Source organism: Haliotis rubra, unplaced genomic scaffold (genome assembly GCF_003918875.1).
Source record: "Haliotis rubra isolate DU_JTF1 unplaced genomic scaffold, ASM391887v1 Scf1901, whole genome shotgun sequence".
NCBI lineage: Eukaryota > Metazoa > Mollusca > Gastropoda > Lepetellida > Haliotidae > Haliotis > Haliotis rubra.
The window spans coordinates 40,937-59,790 of NW_025765894.1; the positions used below are offsets into that span (position 1 = coordinate 40,937).

An 18,854-nucleotide genomic window follows, 5' to 3' on the forward strand; every position below is an offset into this window, starting at 1 on the left:
TGCCTATGTGGATCTCATGACATCGGTATGATGAGGTGCCACGCCCCTGCCTACGAAGACCTTGTGACATCTGTATGATGAGGTGCCACGCCCCTGCCTACGAAGACCTCATGACATCGGTATGATGAGGTGCCACGCCCCTGCCTACGAAGGCCTCATGACATCGGTATGATGAGGTGCCACGCCCCTGCCTATGTGGATCACATGACATCGGTATGATGAGGTGCCAAGCCCCTGCCTATGAAGACCTCATGACATCTGTATGATGAGGTGCCACGCCCCTGCCTACGAAGACCTCATGACATCGGTATGATGAGGTGCCACGCCACTGCCTATGTGGATCTCATGACATCTGTATGATGATGTGCCACGCCCCTGCCTACGAAGACCTCATGACATCGGTATGATGAGGTGCCACGCCCCTGCCTATGTGGATCTCATGACATCGGTATGATGAGGTGCCACGCCCTGCCTATGTGGATCTCATGACATCGGTATGATGAGGTACCACGCCCTGCCTATGAAGACCTCATGACATCGGTATGATGATGTGGCACGCCCTGCCCTACGAAGACCTCATGACATCGGTATGATGAAGTGCCACGCCCCTCCCTATGTGGATCACATGACATCAGTATGATGAGGTGCCACGCCCTGCCTATGTGGATCACATGACATCGGTATGATGAGGTACCACGCCCCTGCCTACGAAGACCTCATGACATCTGTATGATGAGGTGCCACGCCCTTGCCTATGTGGATCTCATGACATCGGTATGATGAGGTACCACGCCCCTGCCTATGAAGACCTCATGACATCGGTATGATGATGTGGCACGCCCCTGCCTACGAAGACCTCATGACATCGGTATGATGAGGTGCCACGCCCCTGCCTACGAAGACCTCATGACATCGGTATGATGAGGTGCCACGCCACGCCTATGTGGATCTCATGACATCTGTATGATGAGGTGCCACGCCCCTGCCTATGTGGATCACATGACATCGGTATGATGAGGTACCCACGGCCCTGACTACGAAGACCTCGTGACATCTGTATGATGAGGTGCCACGCCCTGCCTCACGAAGACCTCATGACATCGGTATGATGAGGTGCCCGCCACTGCCTACGAAGACCTCGTGGCATCTGTATGATGAGGTGCCACGCCCCTGCCTATGAAGACCTTGTGACATCGGTATGATGAGGTGCCACGCCCCTGCCTATGAAGACCTCATGACATCGGTATGATGAGGTGCCACGCCCCTGCCTACGAAGACCTCATGACATCGGTATGATGAGGTGCCACGCCACTGCCTATGTGGATCACATGACATCGGTATGATGAGGTACCACGCCCCTGCCTATGTGGATCACATGACATCGGTATGATGAGGTGCCACGCCCCTGCTTACGAAGACCTCATGACACGGTATGATGAGGTGCCATGCCCCTGCCTATGAAGACCTCATGACATCGGTATGACCATGCATGTATGTAGACCTCATGTTCTCGGTATGACCATGCATCTATGTAGACCTCATGACCTCAGTATGACCAAGCATCTATGTAGACCTCATGATCTCGGTATGACCATGCATCTATGTAGACCTCATGACCTCGGTATAAACATGCATCTATGTAGACCTCATGTTCTCGGTATGACCATGCATGTATGTAGACCTCTTGACATCGGTATGACCATGCATCTATGTAGACCTCATGACCTCAGTATGACCATGCATATATGTAGACCTCATGAACTCGGTATGACCATGCATCTATGTAGACCTCATGACCTCAGTATGACCATGCATGTATGTAGACCTCAGTATGACCATGCATGTATGTAGACCTCTTGACCTCGGTATGACCATGCATATATGTAGACCTCATGATCTTGGTATGACCATGCATGTATGTAGACCTCGTGACCTCGGTATGACCATGCTTGTATGTAGACCTCATGACATCAGTATGACCATGCATCTATGTAGACCTCATGACCTCAGTATGACCATGCATGTATGTAGACCTCATGACCTCAGTATGACCATGCAACTATGTAGACCTCATGATCTCGGTATGACCATGCATCTATGTAGACCTCATGACTTCAGTGTGACCATGCATCTATGTAGACCTCATGTTCTCGGTATGACCATGCATGTATGTAGACCTCACGACCTGGGTATGACCATGCATCTATGTAGACCTCATGATCTTGGTATGACCATGCAACTATGTAGACCTCATGATCTCGGTATGACCATGCATCTATGTAGACCTCATGACTTCAGTGTGACCATGCATCTATGTAGACCTCATGTTCTCGGTATGACCATGCATGTATGTAGACCTCACGACCTGGGTATGACCATGCATCTATGTAGACCTCATGATCTTGGTATGACCATGCATCTATGTAGACCTCATGACCTCGGTATGACCATGCTTGTATGTAGACCTCATGACCTGGGTATGACCATGCATATATGTAGACCTCATGACCTGGGTATGACCATGCATGTATGTAGACCTCATGACCTCAGTATGACCATGCATGTATGTAGACCTCATGACCTCAGTATGACCATGCATCTATGTAGACTTCATGACCTGGGTATGACCATGCATCTATGTAGACCTCATGATCTCGGTATGACCATGCATGTTTGTAGACCTCATGTTCTCGGTATGACCATGCATGTATGTAGACCTCATGATCTCGGTATGACCATGCATCTATGTAGACCTCATGACCTCGGTATGACCATGCATGTATGTAGAGATATCCCACCTGTTGAGACACTAAACAATGGTAATAACATGTAAGCCAAGTTAATTAGGAATACAAAAATATCTCAAAAGAGAAGTATCAATTATTCAAAACATTAATTGTTATTAATAATAACTGGTTTACAAATCAGAAAGCAATATTAATGAAACTGTGTGTGATGGTACGAGCGCATGTCAGGTGATGCACGGCTTGCTTCGTCACGGCGGGCGGCTGCAACAGCTGGTGTGTGTCACGTGTACAATCTCCTCCCAACCAGGTGGATGTATACAGGGCTTATCACGGCTTAGTGGATTATACAGTCGTTACAGCACTAAACAAGGCTCCTGGCTGCAGCCGCTGACATCAGGATTACAGTTCCACCACAGGCTGTATCTTCCATCACATGACGGCATACATGTCCTGGCTGACACGTCCAAACACAGCCAATTACTTCTACACCCATAAGTATGAAGAACGTTACTTCCTCGTTATAACGAATGTCAGCTCACCCTTTAAGAGACTCGCGGAGACAGATGCATGAGCCTGGGTCTCTTTGCATTTGTACAGATTGATTTGGCCAGTGTGCCATGACGCGTGATTAATGTTAATTGTTTCAAAATAAAAAGCAAATTAAAAATAAGTAACCTATACATGCGAATATAAAACAATTTTTTTGAAGCAATAACAAAACACACTTTACTATTTACAAACGTGTGTATACCAACCACTATCAAGAGCATCGGGATCGTGAATAAAGCTGGCCTATACCATCTAACATTGAAATCATCCAACTGTTTATTGATTTATTCACTTAATATAGTGATGTGTGAAGGTAATTTAAACAGTTTATCGGGAAGTCACAGCCCACGGCTAGGAATAGCTCACAAGCCAGGGTGGGCTGCCATTCTCGTTCGTTTTAGGAGCGTGAGCCACAATTTATAACTTGCCGTGGACTTTGATTTGTCAACAGTTGCCGAGCACAGTGCGGCAAACGCAATCTGAATCAGAACACGGAAATTCAGAAATATTTATGACAGATCAGGCAAGTTGTCGTACCGAGCAATAACGGTCGACAAGTTTAGGCGGCGAAATGCACTCATACCAACCAGCAGTTGATCCATGCTTTGGTTTCCAGTGAAATCGTGTGTCCACCAACTGACCGAGGTCGGAGAACATGAAGGGTCTGTGTCCATTTCGATGGTTTCTGACATTGTTGTGTGGATTTCTTTTGCACATACGTCATGGATTTGCTGACACGTTTAATTTTAATGCATTGACTAAAATACCAATACTGATCGACGAGAGTGACTCGAAGAGTATAGTTTTCAATACAACAGTGGACAACAAGAGGCCTACTTCGGCGTTCTTGCATTTCGTCACCGAGGACCCGAAGATAGCCGCAGTGACCGGGAATGACGTGTTACCCGTGGCGGAAAATGTTACCATTCAGATACGAGGGATATTTCTAGGGCAAACATATGTCAAAGTTTCATCTAACAGTTCCGACCTAGCCTCCGGCAATGCTTCGTGTCTACGTAAGGGAGGTAACTCGTCTAACACTTGGTGTGAGGTGGATGAAAAATATGAAATTATTGTCAGTCGTAAAGTGAGGCCTATTGACACTGTGTTTAATGTCGTCATCATTTGCCTTGTTGTTGTGGCAAATATTGCCATGGGATGTAAAGTTGAAATTCCTGTTGTCAAGGATACCATGAAGAGACCTGTTGCACCAATCACAGGACTAGCCTCCCAGTTCATCTTGATGCCAGTGGTAATGTCAAATGTTTTTGTTTGTTTCAAACTTAATGTAGTTTACTTGCAAGTTAACTCCCTACGTGCCAGAATAACATACAATGCAGTGCAAAATTATCCTGCAACAGATTTTTTTTTATAGTTAATATTGTGAGGGTGTCAATCACTGACTTACCTCTTCCATACAAATTGTATTGAGAGCTAACAGGCTAACTGCCCCAGGACAACTGCCCCTGGCTATCTGCGTATCTACGTACGGCTATAAAATTACACAGAAATGTAGAATATTAAATTTCCTATCCGTTGGTATAAATATAAGTGCAACTACCTTGGCGGTTTGAGAAATAAACACTGCTAAATGTTGTCCAAAGTTTGTTATCATGGTTATGCGTTAAAAAACAGTAAATTTATCTGCTTTTTATCGTGCACCGATAAAAGGACTGTGCTACGAATTTTTTAATGTGGCATCTTTACAGAAAGTGTCAGCGAAGAAAATACAGCCTGATATCTGAACGACATAAGTGTATATGAATTGGGTTTATGTGCTTGTGCATAACGTTATACGCTCAACATTGAAAATGACTCGCAATAAATGTCAAAAATGGATTTTCTTCTATGACGTCAAACGACGAGAGAGAGGTCATACACGTATAATGATAAGGAGGCATAACTCCGTTATGCGTAACACTAGGTCAATGTAACTCAGATCACTTGGAGAGAATTTGTTGTGGACATGGACGCTATATTTCCTGATGTGAGCGGATGCAGTTTGGTAGTTTCACAATTTACAAGAAATATGACAACGTATTACATGTGAAAGCACGTAATAGCGATTTGGATGGCCCTATCCGATATATAAGTTAGTTCTTAGATTCCCATATTCTCCTGTTTGTGTAGATGTAATTTGACTAATTTTGCATCGTTATTACCAAAATACTAGCCATATTGAAATTGCAATATTAGTCCAAATACATTGAATATTGTACATCATAGGAACTAAAGTAGTTGCAGTTATGGCTACGTTTGATCTTTTAACACTTGTGTAAAGGTTTAGAATATGGTGTATTGCACTAAATATGTCAATTTCTTATGTAAATATGAATGAAACAATCAAAAACTTTCAAAGAATAAAACACCGTAAACCCTATATGCACGTATGATATGATATTGAACAAGGCTAAATGTAGATACTGAAGTCAGTTTCATGAAAAGTATCTGAACTATACGCAAAATATACACCATAATACTGACAGTGTAATCGGATGGATTGGGCGATTGTGTTTACTCTTGTTCAACCGACCTTCACCTCAAAGAAATTGCCTAATATGTAGAACAATGTTGACGTATGACATCACTACCGCTGACCGATTTCTTACAAAATGGCGGCTTTGCTGACAAGGGTACACAGGATTTTGCGAGGATCCTTCCATTGATTCAGGGATCGTTTGTACATAAATATGAGATGTAAGTAATCAGAATGATTCTGACTATCTGTGTATTGTTATATGTTTTTATCGTTTTCACTATAAGCATGATAAGTAAGAGAAAAAGCCAGAAATGCAGATAATTACCGTTGTCGTTCTGCATGACTTTGCGTCAGTCGTGGCGTCACGCTGCACGGAAACTTTGCCAATTTCTTATGAATTATGATATCGAATCATTGAGTTGTATCTATTTATAATTTCCTATTGCTTGCTACGATACTCTTTCCATGCATATTCCAATGGTATTGAGCCATTGCAAGCAATGAATAGACGGATGAATGTTGAAAAATTTCAGAAAATGCTACGCAGTGTAAAATTGGAATTTGGCTTTGTTTACATTTCAGACAAGCGCAGTCTTTCAAGCACAGCTTTCGTTTTCACACCCAATATGTTTCGTCTCATTTTATCTAAACAGTTGGTATTGGTGACACAGACCAGTTGCAATTTGATTCTAAAATGTATTGGGAATTTAGTGATGCATTTTTCGAAGCTGAATATGAAATATATGTGATGTAATATGTGTCTCAATACCGGCCTTCGCGAAACGTGATATTGTGAACACTATCCAATATGGCGGAAAGCGCTCTACGGCGTTCGTGTAAGTGCATTTTCGAAAACATCCCAACCGATTCTAGATTCATCGGCAACGTTTCAGAATTATAATTAGCGATTTCATGTAAACCTGATATCAGTGATCATGAATATGTTATTTTTGAAATTCCATACTCCCAGTAATTATCCAATTTTCACATTTCTAAACATACAGCAAATAACGCTGTGAATCGCGATTTCGTACTGTGTCAAAAATGGCGACATTTTCAATGAAGCCTATTTTGAAAGTTCATTTTCAGCACTTGAGCTGTCTAAAATAATAGTGGATGGTATCAAGAAACAGGAAATTTCCCGCAGAATTTGAAACTGTGAAGTGATTTTTATTGGACTTGAAATTGAGGGTTGAAGGGGAAGGACATATATGTCCCAATCATAGTTTCAAATCGCTATTATTGGTTTGTATTACAAGGGGGTGAGCGCAGTAGATGGAACAGTGAAACAAAAGCATGTGCGGTACGTGATGAGCGTTAACTTAAACCAGCACTACTTGTTCTCGATGTTTCATTTAAAGTGCATACACCCTTGTAATACAAACCAATAATAGCGATTTGAAACTATGATCGTTTGTTAAACAACTTTTATCCTAAGTTGAATAAAATTCTGAGATTTGAATGTTTCATTGGCAAGGTAAAATTATGAGGATTCGCAATCTTAATTTCACTTTATTCGATTTACCTTTTTGTTTAGAGTGAAATTCATCGGTACGTTTTCCCTGCAAACAGACTATAAGTAAGATAACAATTTAATTACATTATATCAACAAACAGTGCCATTAGTAAGAAACTCATTTTATCTTGGAGAAAGTTAATCTTGGAGAAGGTTATACAATGGCTATCTCATTTTATCTTGGAGAAGGTTACAGATTCTCACGCAGAGCGTAACAACCATAGAAGAAGCTTCCTCCCAATTTCCACCTTTGAGGACACTTCACAGTTGTATCAGGAGGTACAAACAGTCTGCAAAAGTTCCATAAGCCATACCTAGAACCAGTGCCGACACGCCATACCTAGAACCAGTGCCGACACGCCATACCTAGAACAAGTGCCGACACGCCATACCTTGAACAAGTGCCGACACGCCATACCTAGAACAAGTGCCGACACGCCATACCTAGAACCAGTGCCGACACGCCATACCTAGAACCAGTGCCGACACGCCATACCTAGAACCAGTGCCGACACGCCATACCTAGAACAAGTGCCGACACGCCATACCTAGAACAAGTGCCGACACGCCATACCTAGAACAAGTGCCGACACGCCATACCTAGAACAAGTGCCAACACGCCATACCTAGAACAAGTGCCGACACGCCATACCTAGAACCAGTGCCGACACGCCATACCTAGAACCAGTGCCGACACGCCATACCTAGAACAAGTACCGACACGCCATACCTAGAACTAGTGCCGACATGCCATACCTAGAACCAGTGCCGACACGCCATACCTAGAACCAGTGCCGACACGCCATACCTAGAACCAGTGCCGACATGCCATACCTAGAACCAGTGCCGACCTGATAGTCCCAGAGGAACTTACACAAACTTGGCAGGGAGAACCTTTCCTTCTGTATGACAATGGAATCCAGGACAAAATCTACCTTGACAAAATCCACACGGACAAAATCCACTCCAAAATTGCAACCTAGGACAAAATCCACCCTTAATAAATTCCACCCTAAGAAAAAAAAAATAATGACATGTTTAGTCACAGAAATGAATTTTATTCATATCAGACATTCATAATCAATAACAAAAAAACCCAAAATACATATGTAAGCTCATTTTTGCATATATAAATATGACAATTGCACATTTTCACATTTCACATTTATTAATCATTCATGCATCAATACATATATAAATATGACAACAGCATATATTTTCACACATTCAGACATATCTATGACTAAACATCTGGGAACAACAGCCAATTAGGAAAACGTAAATGCTATCAAAACAATGCTTGCAATGCTTGAGCAACACAACTTGATCAAAGATCAGGACACACTAAAACTTTTAACAATAGCAATTTGAGAAGGGTGGACTTTGTCCATTTTTTGTTAGGAAGAGGTGGATTTTGTCCGGGGTGGCAATTTTGGGGTGGATCTTGTCCGGGTGGATTTTGTCCAGGTGGATTTTGTCCGGTCACCATGACAATGGTGCTGAGCAAGATCGTCTGTTATTGTTTTCCACTGCCAGAAATCTAAACCTCCTCGAAACGTCATCTACATGGTTAAGTGACCCTTGAGCAGAACCTTCCAGAGGTCCTCCAGCCAGTAATCGACTACGTCGAAGATGCATACATCAGCCACCCCCATCGCCGAGGTCAGCACCCAGCTCGCTATGAAATTGACCTATGGAATGTTCACGACCGAATTCAGTCAGACCTACCAAGAACAAACAATGCTGTTGAAGGGTTCAATCGCTACCTGCAGTCCAGCATACAGGCCAGCCATACCAACATCTGGACTTTTATTGGAGTCTTACAAAAAGAACAGGTACTGAACGAAGTCCAGATGACGCAGATGGCGACTGGCCAGGAACCGCCCCCAAATGAAAAGCCTACCGTGACAGTGCCAAAAGACTTTCACGTATGGTTGAGAAATATAACTATGGACATTTTGGAATTTTTAAGAGCCATCTCCCACAATCTGTCCTTTTAAGTGAAATGATATTTATGAACTTTCTGAAAAATGAGCTCTAAGTGAATCTGAAGATTGATTTGTTGTGTTGTATTACATAGTGCTATAGATTAAACATTTAAAACTATTACTTTTAGTTTTGTGTGTTTTTGATATGATGGGGGGCAGTTGTCCGGGGGGCAATTAACCCAGGGGGCAGTTGTCTGGGGGGCACAATGGATGGGGGGCAGATAGCCAGGGGGCAGTTGTCTGGGGGGCAATTAGCCTAGACCCATTGGAGATTGGTAAAAGAAAGAAAAAGAAATTGAATTATTTAGAGCTAATTTTACATTAATATATGATTTCTTATTCAGCGCGCAATAAAAACAATGTAAGATATAAATCTTCTTCCGCTATATTAATATTAGACCTGTTGTCAGTGAAACATTAGTCTGCTCCACAAAGACATAACCATGGTATTTTGTGTTTCAGATATCGTTCCTGTTTGCATACTTCATTGACTTTCAACCATCACTACGTCTGGGGTTCTTTGCCCTTGGTTGCTCACCAGGTGGCTCTGCCAGCAACATATACTCGTACCTCACTGGAGGAGATGTCTCTCTTAGTGTTACCATGACATTCATCAGTACCGTGGCATCTTTAGGTAACTAGAATTGATTTCCCTCTTTTGATACACTTCTGATTGTATGTCAGTTGAGGGGCGGTGGGGTAGCCTAGTGGTTAAAGCGTTGGCTCGTCACGCCGAAGACCCGGGTTCGATTCCCCACATGGGCACAATGTGTTAAGCCCATTTCTGGTGTCCCCCGCCGTGATATTGCTGGAATATTGCTAAAAGCGGCGTAAAACTAAACTCAGTCAGTCAGTCAGTATGTCAGTTGACTCCATGTTGATGTGATGGCTGTATGTCAGTTGACTTGATGTTGATGTGATGGCTGTATTGTGGTTGACTTGATGTTGATGTGATGGCTGTGTTGTGGTTGACTCCATGTTGATGTGATGGCTGTGTCGTGGTTGACTCCATGTTGTTGTGATGGCTGTGTCAGTTGACTTGATGTTGTTGTGATGGCTGTGTCAGTTGACTCCATGTTGATGTGATGGCTGTGTTGTGGTTGACTTGATGTTGTTGTGATGGCTGTGTTGTGGTTGACTCCATGTTGATGTGATGGCTGTGTCGTGGTTGACTCCATGTTGATGTGATGGCTGTGTCGCGTGGTTGACTCCATGTTGATGTGATGGCTGTGTTGTGGTTGACTCCATGTTGATGTGATGGCTGTGTCGTGGTTGACTCCATGTTGATGTGATGGCTGTGTTGTGGTTGACTCCATGTTGATGTGATGGCTGTGTTGTGGTTGACTCCATGTTGATGTGATGGCTGTGTCGTGGTTGACTCCATGTTGATGTGATGGCTGTGTCGTGGTTGACTCCATGTTGATGTGATGGCTGTGTCGTGGTTGACTCCATGTTGATGTGATGGCTGTGTCTTGGTTGACTCCATGTTGATGTGATGGCTGTGTCGTGGTTGACTCCATGTTGATGTGATGGCTGTGTCGTGGTTGACTCCATGTTGATGTGATGGCTGTGTCGTGGTTGACTCCATGTTGATGTGATGGCTGTGTCGTGGTTGACTCCATGTTGATGTGATGGCTGTGTCGTGGTTGACTCCATGTTGATGTGATGGCTGTGTCTTGGTTGACTCCATGTTGATGTGATGGCTGTGTCGTGGTTGACTCCATGTTGATGTGATGGCTGTGTTGTGGTTGACTCCATGTTGATGTGATGGCTGTGTCGTGGTTGACTCCATGTTGATGTGATGGCTGTGTCTTGGTTGACTCCATGTTGATGTGATGGCTGTGTTGTGGTTGACTCCATGTTGATGTGATGGCTGTGTTGTGGTTGACTCCATGTTGATGTGATGGCTGTGTAGGTGGTTGACTCCATGTTGATGTGATGGCTGTGTCGCGTGGTTGACTCCATGTTGATGTGATGGCTGTGTCGTGGTTGACTCCATGTTGTTGTGATGGCTGTGTCGTGGTTGACTCCATGTTGTTGTGATGGCTGTGTCGTGGTTGACTCCATGTTGATGTGATGGCTGTGTTGTGGTTGACTCCATGTTGATGTGATGGCTGTGTCGTGGTTGACTCCATGTTGATGTGATGGCTGTGTCGTGGTTGACTCCATGTTGATGTGATGGCTGTGTCGTGGTTGACTCCATGTTGATGTGATGGCTGTGTCGTGGTTGACTCCATGTTGATATGATGGCTGTGTCGTGGTTGGCTCTATGTTGATGTGATGGCTGTGTTGTGGTTGACTCCATGTTGATGTGATGGCTGTGTCGTGGTTGACTCCATGTTGTTGTGATGGCTGTGTTGTGGTTGACTCTATGTTGATGTGATGGCTGTGTTGTGGTTGACTCCATGTTGATGTGATGGCTGTGTCGTGGTTGACTCTATGTTGATGTGATGGCTGTGTTGTGGTTGACTCCATGTTGATGTGATGGCTGTGTTGTGGTTGACTCCATGTTGATGTGATGGCTGTGTCGTGGTTGACTCTATGTTGATGTGGTGGCTGTGTTTCAGGTCTGATTCCCCTCTGGCTGTTTACATTGGGTACGCATGTCCTGGCCAAAGGAACCAACCTGAAAATTCCCTTCACAAACATCTTTGTATCGCTGTTGGGCCTGGTCATCCCTATTGGTATTGGCCTCATCATCAAGCACAAGAGACCAGAATGGGCCAAGAAACTGGTGAAGATTATTCGACCACTCACTGTGATCTTTCTTGTGTTTGTTTTCACTGTGGGTTTGTATGCCAACTGGTACATCTTCCGTCTGCTGGAACCACTGGTTCTGTTTGTTGGCTGTCTGCTGCCATATTGTGGCTTCTTCTTTGGGGGGCTTGTGGCTTTCTTTGCTCGGCAATCTAAGAAAAACGTCATTACCATTGCTATCGAAACTGGAATTCAAAATACAGGAATAGCCATTGTTTTGCTGAGATTTTCTCTGCCTGCCCCAGCTAATGACATCAGCATTGTAGCTCCTATAGCTGCTGCCATCTTCACACCCATCCCCTTAGTCATTGCCATTCTGTATATTGAAATCCGGAAAAGATGCCACAAGAAATACCCAGTGGACACCAAGGCCAGTTGTGATGACCATGCTGAGATGATAGGTAATTCACACAATTCCTCCAAAGCCTCATCTCGTGTTCCAGTGTATGAAATCACCAGCACCAAGGATCATGGAGATGGCCTAGAGGGCTAGGTACGGAGACCAGGATTGTAAGCTCCTAGCAACACATGACTTCTTCAGATATTCCACACCTGTTTCCTTCCCTGGGCTAGCTCCGGCTACCTGAAGTAGCGGAACCACCAGCCTCCACCATGGAGACTTGGTTAGCATGTTTAGACATGAATTGTGCATCAAAATTAGTTAAGGATGGAAGTGTCAGAAGATTTTCATCGGTAGCTTTGAGCAAGTGACAGTAGAGGCAAGGATTGTACATCAAAGATCATACTATCAAAGAGCACACAAACAGAGATTACTGTAAAAAACTATGCTGTGAGACGAAACAGCTCAAGCTGTTGTTGAAATATTTCCTGCCATTCTAAGAGTATCCCGATCCCCTTCCACCAGGAGCACTCCAAACTACCCCAGACAACCCCTTCCACCAGGATCACTCCAGACTATCTTGATCCCCTTCCACCAGGAGTACTACAGACTATCCCTGACAACCCCTTCCACCAGGATCACTCCAGACTATCCCTGACAACCCCTTCCACCAGGATCACTACAGACTATCCCTGACAACCCCTTCCACCAGGATCACTGCAGACTATCCCAGACAACCCCTTCCACGAGGATCACTCCAGACTATCTTGATCCCCTTCCACCAGGAGTACTACAGACTATCCCTGACAACCCCTTCCACCAGGAGCACTCCAAACTACCCCAGACAACCCCTTCCACCAGGATCACTCCAGACTATCTTGATCCCCTTCCACCAGGAGTACTACAGACTATCCCTGACAACCCCTTCCACCAGGATCACTCCAGACTATCCCTGACAACCCCTTCCACCAGGATCACTACAGACTATCCCTGACAACCCCTTCCACCAGGATCACTGCAGACTATCCCTGACAACCCCTTCCACGAGGAGCACTCCAGACTATCCCGATCCCCTTCCACCAGGAGTACTACAGACTATCCCTGACAACCCCTTCCACCAGGAGCACTCCAGACTATCCCTATTCCCCTTCCACCAGGAGCACTCCAGACTATCCCTGACAACCCCTTCGACCACGAGCACTCCAGACTATCCCTATTCCCCTTCCACCAGGAGCACTCCAGACTATCCCTGACAACCCCTTCCACCAGGAGCACTCCAGACTATCCCTAACAACCCCTTCCACCAGGATCACTACAGACTATCCCTGACAACCCCTTCCACGAGGAGCACTCAAGACTATCCTGATCCCCTTCCACCAGGATCACTCCAGACTACCCCTGACAACCCCTTCAACCAGGATCACTACAGACTATCCCTGACAACCCCTTCCACCAGGATCACTACAGACTATCCCTGACAACCCCTTCCACCAGGATCACTACAGACTATCCCTGACAACCCCTTCCACCAGGAGCACTCCAGACTATCCGTAACAACCCCTTCCACCAGGATCACTACAGACTATCCCTGACAACCCCTTCCACGAGGAGCACTCCAGACTATCCCTGACAACCCCTTCCACCAGGAGCACTCCAAACTATCCCGATCCCCTTCCACCAGGATCACTCCAGACTATCCCTGACAACCCCTTGCACCAGGAGCACTACAGACTATCCCTGACAACCCCTTCCACCAGGAGTACTACAGACTATCCTTGACAACCCCTTCCACCAGGATCACTCCAAACTATCCCGATCCCCTTCCACCAGGATCACTCCAGACCACCCCTGACAACCCCTTCCACCAGGATCACTACAGACTATCCCTGACAACCCCTTCCACCAGGATCACTCCAGACTATCCCTGACAACCCCTTCCACCAGGATCACTACAGACTATCCCTGACAACCCCTTCCACCAGGAGCACTCCAGACTATCCCCTAACAACCCCTTCCACCAGGATCACTACAGACTATCTGACACAGACAGGAGCACCCTCCAAACAGGAGCACCCAGACTAACCCCTTCCACCAGGAGCACTCCAAACTATCCCTGACAACCCCTTCCACCAGGAGCACTACAGACTATCCCTGACAACCCCTTCCACCAGGAGCACTCCAGACTATCCCTAACAACCCCTTCCACCAGGATCACTACAGACCATCCCTGACAACCCCTTCCACGAGGAGCACTCCAGACTATCCCTGACAACCCCTTCCACCAGGAGCACTACAGACTATCCTTGACAACCCCTTCCACCAGGAGCACTCCAAACTATCCCTGACAACCCCTTGCACCAGGAGCACTACAGACTATCCCTGACAACCCCTTCCACCAGGAGCACTCCAAACTATCCCTGACAACCCCTTCCACCAGGAGCACTCCAAACTATCCCTGACAACCCCTTCAACCAGGATCACTCCAGACTATCCCTGACAACCCCTTCCACCAGGAGTACTACAGACTATCCCTGACAACCCCTTCCACCAGGATCACTCCAGACTACCCCTGACAACCCCTTCAACCAGGAGCACTCCAGACTATCCCTGACAACCCCTTCCACCAGGAGTACTACAGACTACCCCTGACAACCCCTTCAACCAGGATCACTCCAGACTATCCCAGTCCCCTTCCACTGTAGATTCACTGTACGTCCACTCTATTATCCCAGGTACACCCAAAGACATACATGGCACTGTGTTCATGTAGCTTTGTTTGCAGATGTCACATATTTTTTTATTATATATGTTATATATTTCAGAAGTACTTTTATGATTGACTGTTTGAACGAAGTGTCATGTGACAGAGATGTGTGATAGCCAATTGTACCTGGTCAACAATGGTCAGTTTAATGGCCAATCATAATTTTTTTAATAACATTTTTCTGGTGTCTTGTTTACCATGTTCAAGAAACAAGTTTTATGAAGAAAAATTGTAAGTGCTGATATTTCACATCCACTTTGTGTATTCCACTGATCAAGTAATGTAAACATTGCAGGAGTCATTTCGTGTGTCACATTAAATACATGAAACTTGAGTTGTGGGACTGACCAAGTAATATAAACATTGCAGGAGTCATTTCGTGTGTCACATTAAATACATGAAACTTGAGTTGTGGGACTGACCAAGTAATGTAAACATTGCAGGAGTCATTTCATGTGTCACATTAAATACATGAAACTTGAGTTGTGGGACTGACCAAGTAATGTAAACATTGCAGGAGTCATTTTGTGTGTCACATTAAATACATGAAACTTGAGTTGTGGGACTGACCAAGTAATGTAAACATTGCAGGAGTCATTTCGTGTGTCACATTAAATACATGAAACTTGAGTTGTGGGACTGACCAAGTAATGTAAACATTGCAGGAGTCATTTCGTGTGTCACATTAAATACATGAAACTTGAGTTGTGGGACTGACCAAGTAATGTAAACATTGCAGGAGTCATTTCGTGTGTCACATTAAATACATGAAACTTGAGTTGTGGGACTGACCAAGTAATGTAAACATTGCAGGAGTCATTTCGTGTGTCACATTAAATACATGAAACTTGAGTTGTGGGACTTACCAAGTAATGTAAACATTGCAGGAGTCATTTCGTGTGTCACATTAAGTACCTGAAACTTCAGTTGTGGGACTGACCAAGCATCCATGTCAGTCTCCACGCCGGGACCTGTAGGTTGTGGGACAGACCAAGCATCCATGTCAGTCTCCACGCCGGGACCTGTAGGTTGTGGGACAGACCAAGCATCCATGTCAGTCTCCACGCCGGGACCTGTAGGTTGTGGGACAGACCAAGCATCCATGTCAGTCTCCACGCCGGGACCTGTAGGTTGTGGGACAGACCAAGCAGCAGGTTGTCCATGACCTGTAGGTTGTGGGACAGACCAAGCATCCATGTCGGGGCATCCATGTCAGTCTCCGCGCCCGGGACCTGTAGGTTGTGGGACAGACCAAGCATCCATGTCAGTCTCCACGCCGGGACCTGTAGGTTGTGGGACAGACCAAGCCAACGGGACCAGGTTGTGGGACAGACCAAGCATCCATGTCCGTCTCCATGGGACCTGTAGTCAGACCAAGCATCCATGGACCACTGGGTTGTGGGACAGATAAGCATCCATGTCAGTCTCCACGCCGGGACCTGTAGGTTGTGGGACAGACCAAGCATCCATGTCAGTCTCCACGCCGGGACCTGTAGGTTGTGGGACGGACCAAGCATCCATGTCAGTCTCCACGCCGGGACCTGTAGGTTGTGGGACTGACCAAGCATCCATGTCTCAGTCTCCACCGGGACCCGTAGGGTTGGGGGACTGACCAAGCATCCATGTCAGTCTAGGCCAGGACCCTTGAGGGTTGTGGGACTGACCAAGCATCCATGTCAGTCTCCGCGCCGGGACCCGTGTAGGTTGTGGGACTGACCAAGCATCCATGTCAGTCTCCACGCCGGGACCCGTAGGTTGTGGGACAGACCAAGCATCCATGTCAGTCTCCACGCCGGGACCCGTAGGTTGTGGGACAGACCAAGCATCCATGTCAGTCTCCGCGCCGGGACCTGTAGGTTGTGGGACAGACCAAGCATCCATGTCAGTCTCGCCCGGGACCGTGGGGTTGTGGGGACCAAGCATAGGTCTGTGGGTTTGTGGGACCAAGCATCCATGTCCAGTCTCCAGAGGCGTGGGACTGACCGGGTAGGTTGTCCGGGACCAGTGGGACCAAGCATCCATGTCAGTCTCCACGCCGGGACCTGTAGGTTGTGGGACTGACCAAGCATCCATGTCTGTCTCCACGCCAGGACCCGTAGGTTGTGGGACTGACCAAGCATCCATGTCCGTCTCCACGCCGGGACCCGTAGGTTGTGGGACAGACCAAGCATCCATGTCAGTCTCCACGCCGGGACCCGTAGGTCGGAACACAGTGGAATCAGGAAAAGTTCATTTTTTTTTTTATCACGTTTGGGATGTGTACAAATTTTGCTTCACTCTACTCTACAAAAGATGTCACAAAATCATTGCTGCCAAATTTGGTTACTGTGGTGTTCATGGATAAGTTAAAAGTGTATATATGATATCCATGTCAAGTCCGATGTTTCGCATACTTGTTGTCAGCGAGGTTAGATAAACTGTGATAGAGTTTGGTTGAGAGAGACACTGCCTGGTATACAACAATCAGTGACAATGTAACACAAAGCCTTATGATACAGAAGGAGCTCTTTTGTCATGCTCATTTTTATGATTGAAGAATGTATATTAACTGATCATCATTCTCTGAATTTAATTAATGCATCACACTCTCAGTTACATGTAACCAGTCACGTGACGAAATGGGTCCGGGTAGTTTTTTTAATATTTACCCGATCCAGGTCACCAGTCCCAGACCTCATCGTAATGATAAATATCTGATCATGTGTCTTTTTACGTGCAACAGGGACTTCAAGTGTGGAGCCCTGCGTCTTGTGTAATGTGTTGATACTCAAGGTCATACAGGGCAAATGCATTTTGTATTAGCGCACTATTACTAATTCAGGAACATAGAGGACGTTCTTGAGTATTTTTGGAAATGTAACCTTGGAAGACTGTCTCCCTCAGGCCTTGTTGTGCAATGTCACAAGTGAAACGGTGTTGTCATGTACATAATTTCAGCATATTTTTTATTTTTATGATGATGAATGTAAGTGCCTTACTCAACATATGCCAAGCCTACGTCCGCTTCATCCAGGGTGTATCCCATCAACTGTCCCATGCATGTGTATGTGTGAGAGAGAAACAGGGTTTTGCTGACTGAGAACAGATTGGTGTATTGTAGACATGGACATTGTTTCTGTTCATGTAACATGTTTGTTGTCCCTGTGACGTACTCGGTCAAGCTTCATGTATTTGTGAGTGGGTTAGTTATTTCTTTGTTTCCGTTTGCAAATGAAACTTAAAACATGTTTAGCTTTATTTGGCAATGAAATGTTTTTGAAGGGGGCCAAATTGTGCAATTGTTATTGCCGCATGACATCTGGTCACTTGGAGTGTACCTCCTGTCCAAGTCTTGACACAAGGTACTGCAGTGATAACCCCAGTTATTTTCATTTAGGATTTTGGACTTCATGACTTTGGTGGTGGTGGGCTAGACGAACAGCCCGACTAAATGTTACTGTGTAGGTATGATGAGGTGTTGTCCCTGCCCACTGTTCATTGTGTTGTTGATATCCTGTGAGGGAAATATTTACAACTGTCTCTACTTTCATCTAACAATATGGCTCTCACTTTTCCTTTGAGCTGACTGCAGATGACAAAATATTGCTTTCTTCAGAAGAACCTTCCCAAAATATATTTTTTAAAAGAATATAGGAATTGATTTTGCTTACAAATATGTTTGGACTATTGTTTACAGTTAGAGTAATTATAACTAGAGTTAGAGTTATTCTGTTG

At 45.3% G+C, this 18,854-nt stretch overlaps 1 protein-coding gene and 2 long non-coding RNA genes across 3 annotated transcripts; all 3 read left to right on the forward strand.

The window, feature by feature from the left end:
* The first annotated feature begins 3,136 nt into the window (after positions 1-3,136).
* LOC124274415 (ileal sodium/bile acid cotransporter-like) lies at positions 3,137-12,620 on the forward strand. Its single transcript, XM_046709789.1, has 3 exons — positions 3,137-4,548; positions 9,742-9,913; positions 11,847-12,620. Exons 1-3 carry the CDS (start codon positions 3,952-3,954, stop codon positions 12,527-12,529), a joined length of 1,452 nt encoding a protein of 483 aa, XP_046565745.1. The 5' UTR covers positions 3,137-3,951; the 3' UTR covers positions 12,530-12,620.
* Positions 12,621-14,462: 1,842 nt separating this feature from the next.
* LOC124274417 lies at positions 14,463-18,045 on the forward strand. Its single transcript, XR_006897937.1, has 3 exons — positions 14,463-15,474; positions 16,844-16,945; positions 17,189-18,045. It is a non-coding gene; the product is annotated as an uncharacterized LOC124274417 (long non-coding RNA).
* On the forward strand, positions 16,007-16,705 carry LOC124274418. The gene is made up of 3 exons (XR_006897938.1): positions 16,007-16,270; positions 16,379-16,429; positions 16,586-16,705. It is a non-coding gene; the product is annotated as an uncharacterized LOC124274418 (long non-coding RNA).
* Positions 18,046-18,854: the final 809 nt, after the last annotated feature.

Coding starts and splice junctions, on each gene's coding strand:
- LOC124274415 (XM_046709789.1), top strand. CDS start 3,952: ATGAAGGGTCTGTGTCCATTTCGATGGTTTCTGACATTGTTGTGTGGA. Junction 4,549..9,741: donor AGTTCATCTTGATGCCAGTG/GTAATGTCAAAT, acceptor TTTGTGTTTCAG/ATATCGTTCCTGTTTGCATA. Junction 9,914..11,846: donor CAGTACCGTGGCATCTTTAG/GTAACTAGAATT, acceptor GCTGTGTTTCAG/GTCTGATTCCCCTCTGGCTG.